The sequence below is a fragment of the Ananas comosus genome, linkage group 10 (assembly GCF_001540865.1).
Source record: "Ananas comosus cultivar F153 linkage group 10, ASM154086v1, whole genome shotgun sequence".
Taxonomy (NCBI): Eukaryota; Viridiplantae; Streptophyta; class Magnoliopsida; order Poales; family Bromeliaceae; genus Ananas; species Ananas comosus.
The window spans coordinates 609898-623438 of NC_033630.1; the positions used below are offsets into that span (position 1 = coordinate 609898).

Below are 13541 nucleotides of genomic sequence, written 5' to 3' on the forward strand. Positions count from 1 at the left end.
AAAAGAAAAAAAAAGTGTAGGCCGAGCTATTGGCATGTGACGGTCATTCACTGATCGCATTCCGAAGGATAAAGTCTATAGTATCACACTCACATCATATAATCAGTAATAAAATTAATTTTTTATTAATCATGATGAAACGACTGAGCCCATAGGAAATAATTTTATTTGTTAAGAATATAATGTTAAGAATATAACTGATGCATTATAGATATTTTCGTTCGAGAGATTGAGATTTGAGAATGAAGCATGCATCATTGCAGGCCGCATCCATCCATAGTTGATCATCCCATGCATCATCGATCATCATCACCACTGCCATGTCCGTTTGACCAGGGAGTGGGCAGTTAAGATTACGGTGGATCACGAGGGTGCCCTTCTCCTTCTGCCGCTGCTTTATGTGGGACCTCAACCGCATGCCTCGATCCAAGGAAACTCCAAAACTAAATTTTTTTTTGGCCTATCTCCCTACTTATGTGATTAACTACGAACCCATCGATTTGGTTGCTTAAATTTCACTCTTACGTGAATCACTCAAAATAACTCTGTAAACATTTTACAATTTGTGTTTGGTCGGTGAAGTCATTTTGGGTGCAGGTAATTTTTTTAAAAAAACAATTATAACAAATCATTCCTATATATTAAACTAGGTAAAATTACAAAGCTTTATTTATTTTAGTTAATTTATAAATGGGCTAAAGGTTAGACAATTTATTTTTGGTATTTTACCCTGGATAATAAGTTTGCGCTTCGGACACACAACTATGCAGTTAGGGCAAAGAAACTGGATCCGTTAGAGAGAGAGAGAGAGAGAGAGAGAGAGAGAGAGAGAGAGGATGTCCTCGTGGCCCGCGCTACCGCCCTTGCCTTTTATCCGCTGTACNATATATATATATATATATATATATATATATATATATATATATATATATATATATATATATATCTTACAACGTTTATATTTATTAAGAAATAATATTTTGGTACTAGTTTTATTAGTTTTTTCAATGCTAAAAATTTTAGAAGGATTATCTAAATTCCAGAATGGAGATTTGTATAATATATATTAGAACTCTATAGTGAAAATGCAAATAGCACTTTTCTTTCACGAATGAGTTCCTACAATCGGCCACTCAATTTGATGCCTTCGATTCTTCCCGTCCATCCAAGCAAAGGTGGTTTCATAATGATTTTAATTCCATAATGATTTTAATTCGAATGTGTGTCTTAGATTGCACCACGTTTCGATAGGCAATATATTGTTTTTGCGGAAAAATGAATAGGGAGGAAGCGTGTTTTTTTTTTTTTTTAAGAGATTGATAATGTACTATTCATTTTATTTATTTCATTTAGAAATAAACTTAGCTAGAAATATAAATTAATTAGAATTCAAATTTGAAACCTCGGATACCAATCATTCAACCTTTTAATCACTTGCGCCAGAGACGGTCAGTAATAGGGAGGAAGTTTTACTGAGGAGAAATTGGAGACACTAAAATAAAGCTCCAATCTGTGCGAGTACTGCAAAGTGTTCGTTAGTTGTGTATTGTTACAGTTGTTTAATTCACAGGCCTCAACTTGCAACTACAGCGGGCATAATAAATCAAAATGCAGCAAGAATATTCTTACAGTACTCTTGCTGCAGAGAAATTAGGAGGAACAGATTGTTCCGATCAAAACGAATTATTCTGAATTATTCTAAAATAATTCATTAAAAATTATTTCGAAGGAAACTAAAAACAACTTCAATTTTTTCTTTTTTTATTAGATAAATAGATATATAAATAAATATGTTAATATAAATATTATCTTTATGATAATATATTTATACTTGAATTTTATTATATAATATAAATTAATTAACTTTGATATATTATTTATTTTATTAAATCTTATCATTCATATATTAATATTTGATTATTTTATTTTATATTAAGTATTATATAATATAAAATTACTTTTGAATATATTATATATATATTTTTAATTTGTATTGAAATTTATACTATTATTAATTAAAATTATAAGGATATTGTTAGTATTATATTTATTCATTACATATACTATGAATAAATTATTTTAAAATAAATTATTATATATAATAAAATAAATATACTATTTTAAATTAAATTGTTAACTTTGATATATTATTTATTTTATTAAATCTTATATTTCATATATTAATATTTGATTTTATATAAAATATAGTATATACTAATGTAAATTAATTATTTTATTTTTAAAAATATGTTTAGACATTGTTCTAGACTTTTATCCAAACGCTACTAAGGGCATCCTCTAAAATATTCATGAATGCATTCAAACACAAAATTACAATTGTTATATCTTGTACCAGAATATTCCTTGCTCTCGAAAACAATAAAATCTGTTCTTCAAAATTTAGTTCTCCAATCAAACACAAAAGTGCATTACACTAAATATGCGATATATCAATATGCAAACGCTGCACGTCCAGCTGCGTATATTCAACCAAACGGGCTCCTAGATTATTTTGCTTCACTAATTCAAATAAAACAAAGTCCTTCGCTTTTAAAATATGCTACTTACCAGAAAAATATAAAAGAGCGGAAAGCAAACAACGCATGGGTTCTTGGTGATATTTTAAGTATTCAAACCACAAGAATATTAAAGCATAATTATCTAAAAAAGCCCTTTGAACTTAAAAAAGTTCTGTTAACCCCGTAGTGCGAGACCGAATCATTTAAAGGAGGTAATGCAACGACAAGTATAAAGAGGAGCTATCTTTAGGTTAACAAGGAATCTCAACCAACATAGCACAAGTAGCCCGTGTGCCAGCCAGCTAATTTATGCGAAAGCAAAAGAAACTGCGCACTCCCCTGCTCATTTGTTAATCAATGTGGGTATGTATTAGGTAATTCCACAACTACAGCTCAAATGATTGGGTCTCTTTCGCACTGGGGAAAAGGAAACGAGATTTGGTGGTGTATATTGCATAATATGGTACCTATTCTCATCAAACAACTATTAACCACAAAGAATGACAAATCAAAGCCAAAAAAATTAAGGGACGGTGCCTTGGGGAAAATTGTTCGCTAGATGGACAAAAAAAAGGCTATGATATTTATGACTCTACATGTCCTAGCAATCAAATGATAGAGAAAGCTTTTGGCATGAAGCCAATTACCGATTGACTGTTTGTGCCGACACTTGGATTCCGCTCGGTTTGTAAGATCTCACTCGAGATCCTTAGGGGTGAATGGAGATAAAGGTTAGTAGAAGGTACTCTTCCAGCGGCAACCTGATAACCGAAATAAATATGAGCGATACAATGATGTATGAGAAATATTCTGTGATTTTTGATATCCTGCAACTACTTAAAATGTTCCACATTTCTTTGCATTCCTTCTTTCACCTTTTAATTGGAGAAAGTAATCAACACTGAAAATATGAAGAATGAACCACTATATGATTATGTCAACTATTCGAGATGTGACGGACAAGAGGTAAAAGATCTCTGACTACTCAGCACTTAGCATAGGATCAGGAAATGTCCATTTGAACGTAAATGATTAGTCAGTTCAGACAAAGCACATTACATTTAGAATGATTTTTCACCTTAAGAAGATGGGAAATAACCGCACCTTGTCTTGTTAAGTCCCTCTTGATTTTAGACATGCACTGCAAAATAAATGAAACAACATAGTTAGGCACAGGTACACATAAAGCTCATAAACATTGAAGTGTATGCACAGAGGTTATATACAGCATAAGTCAGGGACAGTGATGAAAATATATGTTGAGAGAGAAAACGAAAAAAAGAAATAAAGAGATGAAACAGAACTGAATTGGAATTCGGAGATCTTGAAGCGACTACCATATATCTAAGGAGTTTAAGTTGTCTAGTCCTTAAAAGATTTTGGTCATATCACGAATCGGAAACTGGTACTCTCACAACTTTTAGCAACACATTAGAGGTGGAAAAATCTACCAAGATTTTATGGATTATCAGATTTCATTTAGTGCCGATCTTAGTAAACTTGATAATGCATCTGAAACAAGGGGTTGAAAAAGACGAAACAGGACACGCATTAAAATGCTGACTCACTTCCTCAGTTATATATATATATATATATATAGCTACTAAACTTGATTCGAATTAGTTACATCTATTCTCCATGCTATTCAAAATTTGATATATATTAAATTAGGCCAAATCCATCTTGTCGTGTTAGAAAAACTGTATTTCTGACCAGTGAGAGTACACAAAGAGTTACACTTGCCAAACCAATTTGACTTTAGGATGAGAGACTTCATTCCTCATCCTCATTCCCGTTTACAGTGATAACGCCATCTGTGGAACCATCAGCGTCAACTTCAATGGCTTCTTCCTGATATTCCTCATCTCCATTCTCTTTCATCACCTGCAAACATATGATTTATTACGTATTTGTAGCACCTTCCAAGAAAAGTTGTGCATTGTGCAAAGAGGATCAAAATAACTCTAGCATTAAACTTCAACAAAGAATACATAAAACAACCCTGAGTACCTCATGAACCAAATCACCATTTTCAGCTGGTAAGGCCTCTTCAGCAATTTGCATTTCTTTGAAAGCATCCACAAGACTTATCTTCGACTTTTCAGCATAGTTTAAGTACTCCTCAGCACATGGATAGTTACCCCTGTATAAATGAGCAAAATCTACAAAATCTCAGCAAGTTAGTTGGCAAGAGATTTATCCACGCCAATATTTGCAATTTGGCCTCATGAAACAAAACTAAAGGTATCCATCTTGAGGCCTACACCCTTGTACAACTTCAAAACCAATATTCAAGGAAGAATAAATGAGGAAAGTCAGTTTCTGAACTATCAACAAGAAAGATGCAACGGCACCGACTGAGCTACTGCTCGTTAGTAACTAGAAAATTCTTGTTTTCAGCAATTACATTCTATATTTATGCCACAAGTTATAGCCTATAAACTTGCCTGGTATTTCACCGTAATTAGTTTAAGATAATATATGAACATATGAGCATAAGATAATATATGAACATATGAGCATAGTTAAGTGTTGAATTTGCATGCAAAAGTCTAACAGTGTAAATAAATAAAAGAGCCATGTAACTTGCACCTTTTGGAGGAAAGACTAGCTTCAACAGCAAGAGCAACCTGCCAATCTTCAAACAAATTTGGGTACTCGGCTGGATCGGCCAAAGACTCTGCAGCTTTTGGGTTGACCTATACAAAGAACAAATAAGCAGAAGGTTAGAACATAAATTATTATCAGTTTCAGGTACTTCGAACTGAACAACTGGGAAAAGCATTTAGCTTGCATCACATTCTAAGCAAATCAATGACGGCATTTGAAGTAAACATGGAAATAGTGGATAAAATATGTACTTTATGAAGATCATTTTTCCATGTTGCTACAATCTCAGAGACTTTGCTAGGAAGATAAGATCGTGCCATTAATGCAGCCTCCGGTATACGCTTGCTGTAGAGAGAATTGCATATCACAATCATCATCATCAAGGTAGTTATTAAATACCAAAGGGCAAGCATATTATATAGGATAATAATTAGCATACAGCACATCAAGCATATATACCTGTCAACTAACAAGTGAAGGCACTCTTCTAATTTACCAAGCAAAAAGAGGCAAAGGAAAGCAACATTTTTCTTCCCTTGTTCTTCAGCAAGATCTGCAAGTCTAGTTATTCCCTCAGCATCCCCAAGAGCCGAGTAGAGAAGCAATAAGCTGCTCAAATCCCTAGCGTGTGATAAACACTCCTCGGCCATCTCTAACTGCATATATATATAAAAAAAAATTACAGAATAAACAAATAGTAGTGTACCAAAAATTCCTTTGAAAGAGTGCAGCAAGATTTACAAGATAATATAGTTAGGGGATGATAATATCAATCTAAACAGAATTAGTGAATTACAACTGTAGCAACTAAGCATAGGAAAAAACTATAAATCAGCCTTTCTGACCACTAACTATATAATATCGGATTTATAACAGGTTGAAGGTATAACCTATTAGAGAATAAGTGTGTACCTACTGCCTATCCTTCTTCTTAATATTATGTCACGAGTAACTTCCCAATGAGTTCAGCATTTCTAACTGCATTATCTGATTGACAAATTCTTATGCCGACTAAAATTGTTCCTCTGCCTTATGCAACATAACATGCTAAGCAGGAACTCACAGTAAAACTATCATCTGCAGAAAAGCTTTTGGAATTAAAAAACACAAACTAGATTCTCTTGAAGTTCACTAATATACCTTCCCAATGGACAAAGCTAGTTCACCTAACTGCTTCCACTTAGATTCACTTTGTAGTTCAATCGCAATTGCCTGCAGAATAAATTTATGTCCTTAAGTGAAAAAATAATTGTAAAACATTAACATTCTCTTACAGGATAATACTAAGATACACTGTTTTTGCATATATTGTCTGTTACGGAGCAACCATACTCACAAACCATACCTTTGCATTGTCCAATTTCCCAAGTTGCACAGATAGGTCAAACCTATAAATAGGATCAGTAGCTATTTCGAAAGCCTCCTCTACCATGCCTCGGGACTCTAAGAAATGTGCCACACTGAGTGTTTAACAAATGGGAATGTTAAAGGAGACATTACTAGAAATAATGATTGCAATAAAGGAGTTGGAGAACTGAAAAGAACAAGAAGACACTAAATTCAGATGAGCAAAAACATTGACTACTTGTTTATACTTTTGCTTCCCATTAGAAATTTGGGTCTAGAAAAACTATCAATTTTATCATAAGCAGTATCAATCTTTCCAACAAGAAACACGCGCACACCTATTGTGATGTTCCTTTGGTATTGACAGCAAAGTATTATTTGCACTGTCCATATCCCCACGCATCACAAGGGTTTTGTACTCGATCATACCAAGAAGTAATGTGTAACCCATAACACTGTCATAGAGAAAAAATGATAATAATACTATTAATAATAAGATGATGAAGAAGATGATGATGACAGGATGACAAAATATCTGAAGCAACTTTAAAGACTCACTTTAACTCCTTGTCAATAAGATAGACTCGACTTTGGCTTGCAAGATATCCTAATAAGTACATAGGCCGATCCAAGTGAAACATGGTAGTGACCTACATAAAAGAAATGAGTAACTGTGTAATATTTCTAGTAGTGCAAAAAATAGTTAGTACACAAAACTTCAAAAAAGCATCAACAAATTACTTAATTACTACCTCCCCGCCAACACAATAATTCAGTCGAGATGAAGAATTATTGTAAATGAAGCAGTCCCCAACCCATATCCCAGTTCGGACCCGTTCATTGATCTCATGAAGAAGCTCAAAGGCATCTTCTACACCTTCCTCATCCGCTGGCTTTCTGCTTTCTAGATAAGAAGAAACAACATCTCTCTGCAGGAAAAATAAAGATATATGAAGGGTTACATGTCAAGCTGCAGATAAGATGTACATGAAAAACTTTCACTGTGAACTCCCTTACATTGTACTTTAGGATGTAGAATGATGTATCACCTGCTATCGCCACTAAGTCACCACTATCCGCCCAATAGAGATTCTGCAAAACCATAAGTGGAGGTATTACTTAAAAAAAGAACCTGGATGCAGTGTAACACTGTACCGTAATATATACATAACATTCATAGCAGGGTATCTACTCACTTTAACATTAACATCAATACGGCGTATCAGTCTGCACTCAGCCCAGTCATAAAAGCATATAAAGTCATTGGAGTACATTGCCAACAATACTCCCCCAAAAATATGCTCTGCAGAAAAGGTTGGCCTGATACATTTCTTCTCCTGAAAATGCATTAACTCTCAACCTTACATAAAGTTTCAGGACACAATAAAAAAAAATTATGTAAGCCACATTAAACAGAAATTATGTATGTAAATGCCTACTAATAAACATAAACCATTATGTTGATTTTTTTTTTTTCACGAAATGATGAGTGAAATAAACTCAGCACATCTTTATGTACCATAAATTCTGAGCTTCAAAGAAGGTTGACATCTCCATTAGTATTTGCTTACACATAAAAAAGTTTGGCAATGAACCATCTTTGTATTCTGATCATCAAAATGATAGTTCAATCACTCATCTTACATCTGTTCATTTGTTGTAATAACCAGTCTTAGAAATAAAGTTGAGAGTAAAATGTTGGTGCAGCATAATAGACCCACATAAAGTATAATATATTACTAGAACACAAACCTGGAAATTTTTACTATAAATCTTTATTCTGGAAGTACTTTCTCGGACAGCATATTCTCCGTCAGACGACCAAACAAACTCCAAGGCAGACCCGAAAGATCTGTTTCTCCAAGCTAATGCAGTATATATGACATACTCCCCATCCCCGCAAACGACAACAAATCGCCCATTTGGATTATGTTTCAAGCTCTATACCAATAGAACAGTACACATTACTATTGGATACTAAAAGAAGGAAGATCAAATTCAAGCAGTAGAAAGTATTAGCCAAGTACCGTTGCCTCAGCATTGCATCAGAAGATTCAAAAGGAATAATTTAGAAACATAATGGTGAAAGAAAAATGCTGCAATTCCACTAAAGCATGTACTATATATAGACGACTGAACAACCTTGTGCAAAGATTACTTTTTCTTTTTTTCAATAAAATGGACTTTGAACTTTAAGGTCTGAAAATTGCTATGTAATCGACTTTCTAGTGATATTCATACCCTACATACCAACATATAACAACTACAGATTTGATACAAAAATTTCAGATATTTCAGAACATGATGCAACAAAGTAAAATGACAAATGCATCTTAGATATTGGCCAAATCCAGCATAAACATACTACCTTGATGTCAGAAGCTACGCCTCTCTGAACTAAATCTTTTTTTTTTAATTTTCCTTTGCTAAACTCAAATTCTATGCGATTGAATGTGCTAGCAAAGGGGACATCTCCATTCTCATTATTGTTGGTCAGCATGCAAATTCATCTTAAAAAAACGCGAAAAGGTCGCTAAAATTTTGTTTTTGTAGCCAAACAAATCCTTTTTATGTAATACTACAGATTGAAAAAAATACACTGTCCTCCAGTGCAATCAATCACAAAGAATATGTATATTTAGGGAGCAGAAAAAGGAAGCATAGCCAAAGGCCAAAAATTAACAGTTTAATGTACTGATAATTTTTCAAGCCATGTAGTTTCCTAGGGTACCAGTTCTACAGGAGTTGGTGCAATTTCTACCAACAAAAATCTAACAGGGCTAGGAAAAGAAAAAGGAGAAACATTACTGGGTCCATTACAAACAAATAGCTTGTACACAAAACTTACTTGAGGGTAAAGATCACAGCTTCCTAACTCCTTCACAGCCAGTGGCAGTCTTTCTCCATCTGTAACCTACAAGTATGCCAACTAAGAACTGTCAAACTAACTCAAAGGAGTTAAACCTTTTCTATTGGATACAGTAACAGAGCTAGCAAACCTCAAAGTCTGCCCCAACTGTCTTGATATTAACTGTTTGAATTTCATTATGCTTTGCCCATATAATTTTGCCACTGTTATCCATGCTAGCAACAGGTTCTTCACGGCCAATTTTTATCATGACAGTTCCTTCATCATATCCAATTACCACCCTATAAATGAAAATGTTGGTACTTTTGTTTAGACGAATGGCAAGTTAGACTATGCAAAGTTACAGGATGCTATGTGTTTAATCAGGATGACTTGGAAACCAAGGTAGACTATTTAGCATGATTTCCCCGGATTACTTAGAGGACATTCAAGTCTCAGTAGAGCTGAAGCTAAAAAAAAGGGAAAAAAAATTGCAACATATCATAAGAATTTTGAGTTTCGCTTGTCGTCTTGTATGACACAGTTTTAGACAAATAAATCATCGTTAATAAAGTATTCATATATATTAGACCATCAGTTTGAATATTAATAAGTATGCAGTACAAAGATAAATTACAGATAAAGTTTAAAATAGAGAAGAATGAAATGCTTACTAATAGTATATTCTCGTAATAAGTTTGATACAGCACTAAAATGCAGTACTCAAAATACAAGTGATGAACTTTTATTTACCTTCTTGAACCTTTCATGCATCCTACAGCCCAAACCCGCTCAAGGGCATAGTTGAGTGTATTCTCCAGCCTGCAGAAAATGTAAATTTAAAACTAGATCTCTACTAAAAACAACAAAATGTTCGAAAAAAACAACAAAATATTTGGCTCCCTCCACAACTTATAAATTTCAAATGAATTAAGCATCATAATATTGATAAGGAACAAATTTAGTGTGTTTAGAAACAAAAATCTAACCAGCAAAGCAGAAAACATCTTCCGAACAAAACAAACTACTTAGGTCCTAGGCTACTCATGCATGCAGAAGATAACGTGTTCATCCACAATAATTCATCAGTATCCAAAATGAAAAAAAATATCAAATACATGATACTGAAGAGATATACATGTACACCAGAAGAATAAGAGCTTACCTATAAGTAGTTGCATGCCATATGCGAAGAGTCCCATCCTCTGAGCCAGTAATTATAATGGGAAGGTCAGGATGGAAGCAGACAGCCGAAACATTATGTGTATGACCTTCAAGTGTCTGAACACAGCTCTTTGTTTGGTAATCCCAGATCTGATTCCACGAGAATGCATTAGTAGAAAACTATGTAAAGCAGTAAAGTCTAAGTTCGTGATGAATATGAAGGAAGCAGACCTTCGCAGTCTGATCATCAGAACCAGTAATCAAATATGGCCTATCACCACCAGTAAAGTAATCGACACAATTTACACCCTTTGAATGGGCCTCTAGTGTAAAGTTTGGATCCGGAGAACCAAGATTCCATATCTGGAAAAGATTACAATTTGACACATACTATGATCAAAAACATGAAACAGCACACGACAAACCAAGTTTTCTATTTTAAGAATATTACATCAGACCTTAATCGTGCGATCTAGCGAGGCACTTGCGAAAGTATTGGTATCTTTTGGGTTAAAAGTGACTTGCATCACATAGTGAGAGTGACCCTCAAAAATTTGAGTACATATCCAACCCTTATCCCAGTCCCAAAGCTTAATCAGCATGTCATCAGATGATGACAACACATATGGAAGGGTCGGATGGACAGCCACACACCTTATGTAATCGGTATGAGCCTCAAAATCTTTAATTTTGTCCATTGTATTATAGTTGTATACACGAATGAACATATCATCAGCGCCAGCCACAACCCACTGCTTGCGTACAATAAACTTAGCAGAGCGCACTGAAAATGCAAATTAGATACATAAGACAAACTCCTGGTGTCAAATAAGATGGCTGAGAGAGAGAATGTTTGAGAACAACATACCTGGTAGTTCAGTGACTTCAAATGATTTCACCATAGTCTGGAGAAATACCACCAAACTTGTATTAAGAAAATAATCCAAAAGAACCAATCCGTACATAAACTTCACTCTAAAAATTCACACTTCACAAAACCAAAAAGACAAAAGCGCAAGTCGTACTTTTAAGAACCACTAGCATATAATCCCATACGTCCAACTTAAAAATCGTTCAGCATCATCGATTCTTATAAGGCTGGATTTTGAACTGAATTTTTCCATCTTTACTTGGTCTACAGAGGCCAAGAAGCATAATTCAGGCAAAGTTTATAGGTAGTGCTCAATGTGAACTCCAAAAGTGTGCATATCAAAGTTTGACAATTTTTTGAGTATTTCATTTTGTTGTTTCAGTCACCATTAAGCATCATATGCAAAGTAGATGAACCAGATCCCAATCCTTAAATTAATTTAATCCACATATTGCATTTTAGTCAATGAGTTCAAAAGCATTTGCATCAATAAGAATGATAGTAATGACGACAGATAAAGGCTACCAAATCACAAGTAGATATATAAATGGGCTATTTGTAGGTTAGTCAGCAACATAAAGAAATGACTCAAAAAATTCTACCACTAACAAGTGTCAGTTTACGAGGGATCAAAGAGTGTGTACCTAGAATTTTGTAACAATTGTTCCTAAACCAGAGAAGTTCTAAAAAAGCACAAAAAAATCACATAAGTGATATGTCTGGATCAGTTTCTCACCTGTGATTGATAGTCCCAGATGCAAACACTTCCAGAATAAAGACTCGCCAGAATCCTGTAGCATAAATAATTAAGAACTATACATTATTGCAAAACGTAGTTCAGAGGCCTCTGTTTCCACAGTAACTTGAAAACAGAAAAGGACAATGATCGCTGATTCATTTCGCATTACCATGGCTCTGTTGGATGCAGATCTACAGATTTCACCCTTTCTGATCTTTGCACGAGTTTCCTCTGATCAATCGATCATTTCAAACAAATTTACAATTAAAATGTACATGCATTAGTAAAATTTGAACAAAGTAACTCTACAAGGCAACGAGATCTAATAATAGGAAGTACCTTGATCTCTAGTCTGAGAGGCTGCATCATCAAATAACAAAACAAACAACAACATCATCAGCTGATCAAATAAACTCAAAATCTCAATAGAACTCCAAGTTCTACTTCATTAAATCTCCTGAATGGAACCAAAAACAACGAATGCAACAAAATTGGAGCATAGAAGCATCAAATTAAGTGGTTCCTTCAAATCAAATAAAGTGTATGGTGGATCTAACATCAACAGCGGAGATCGAAGAGGGATTGATCGAGAGCACGCACCATTTTTCCGCGGGAAACCGCGAGGCGATGAGGAGATCCGGAGATCGACGAGGCGAAACCTAGAGGAGGAGAATTTTGAAGGAGAATGGGGGGAGGAGGAGGCGCGATCCGGTGACCCTTTTATTTGTTTTTATTTTTATTTATTCATTTTTTTCGCTTGGATGAATCGTCGGGAGGAGCTACGATGGCAGAGAGGTAAATATAGCGACGACTCCTCTTCTTTTTTCTTTTTTTTTTCTTTCTTTTTTTTTTTTTTTTGGCTTCGAAATGAAGCACGGTGCTCCCGGGTCAAACCAGGCCAGTGGTTTAAAAAGAAGTAAGGGGAAAAAAACAAACGGAAACATGCACATAGGCACATAGCAGTTATTTGTTATTACTAAATTGCCCCGCTCACTGTCTCAACGTGGAGCCGTGGAGGCAAGAGTGTGACTGTGTGAGAAATTATCGCCTGCTCCTTGTGTATCTACATATTTCCTGCACCATATCTAGTAGGTTTGGTTCCTCAAAAGAGTGAAAAAAAATTTCATTTTTTTTTTTTTTCAGTTTTTCGCATATTTGTTTTCGAGAAAAACTAGTATCTTTGAAAAATCATTTTGCAAATTTTATAAAAAAACTAGCATTTTTATTTTTTTAAAAAAATCAAATACTAATTTTTTTTATAAAATATGGAAAATGAGTTTTCAAAAAGCTAATTTTCTTTCTAACCAAATAGGCAAAAAACTGAAAAAGAAAAATTTTATGAAAAACTATTTTTTTCCACACTTTTTCGAAAAATCAACAGCCCATAAGTGAATTAGCTCTTCCGAATCTAATATAGAACATTCAATAAATTGTCTTTCATGA

The 13541-nt window shown here is 34.2% G+C and overlaps 1 protein-coding gene across 5 annotated transcripts; it reads right to left on the bottom strand.

The window, feature by feature from the left end:
• On the bottom strand, window positions 2866-12965 carry LOC109716477 (coatomer subunit beta'-1-like). Of its 5 annotated transcripts, none has more exons than XM_020241953.1 (26): window positions 12699-12965; window positions 12438-12555; window positions 12268-12329; window positions 12096-12150; window positions 11357-11393; window positions 10947-11272; window positions 10720-10851; window positions 10490-10638; window positions 10078-10146; window positions 9476-9626; window positions 9325-9390; window positions 8229-8417; window positions 7673-7813; window positions 7494-7568; window positions 7229-7405; window positions 7035-7126; window positions 6815-6931; window positions 6475-6589; window positions 6270-6341; window positions 5589-5785; window positions 5381-5474; window positions 5112-5218; window positions 4530-4662; window positions 4257-4403; window positions 3624-3660; window positions 2866-3280 (listed from the first exon to the last, which is right to left on the bottom strand). In XM_020241953.1, exons 2-24 carry the CDS (start codon window positions 12465-12467, stop codon window positions 4293-4295), a joined length of 2697 nt encoding a protein of 898 aa, XP_020097542.1. In that variant the 5' UTR covers window positions 12468-12555; window positions 12699-12965; the 3' UTR covers window positions 2866-3280; window positions 3624-3660; window positions 4257-4292. The 5 variants fall into 5 exon arrangements, with proteins under 5 accessions (XP_020097542.1, XP_020097539.1, XP_020097543.1 ...); XM_020241950.1 differs by having other exon boundaries at window positions 3598-3660; XM_020241954.1 differs by having other exon boundaries at window positions 3598-3660; window positions 4263-4403; window positions 12438-12458; window positions 12699-12964.

Bases quoted from the DNA above. Each gene is read 5' to 3' on its own strand.
- LOC109716477 (XM_020241953.1), bottom strand. From the start codon at position 12,467: ATGATGCAGCCTCTCAGACTAGAGATCAAG. The intron at 11,273-11,356 runs GTATGTTGTTCT...TTGCATTTTCAG, and splicing joins TGAAGTCACTGAACTACCAG to TGCGCTCTGCTAAGTTTATT. The intron at 9,627-10,077 runs GTAAATAAAAGT...TTTCATTTATAG, and splicing joins TGCATGAAAGGTTCAAGAAG to GGTGGTAATTGGATATGATG.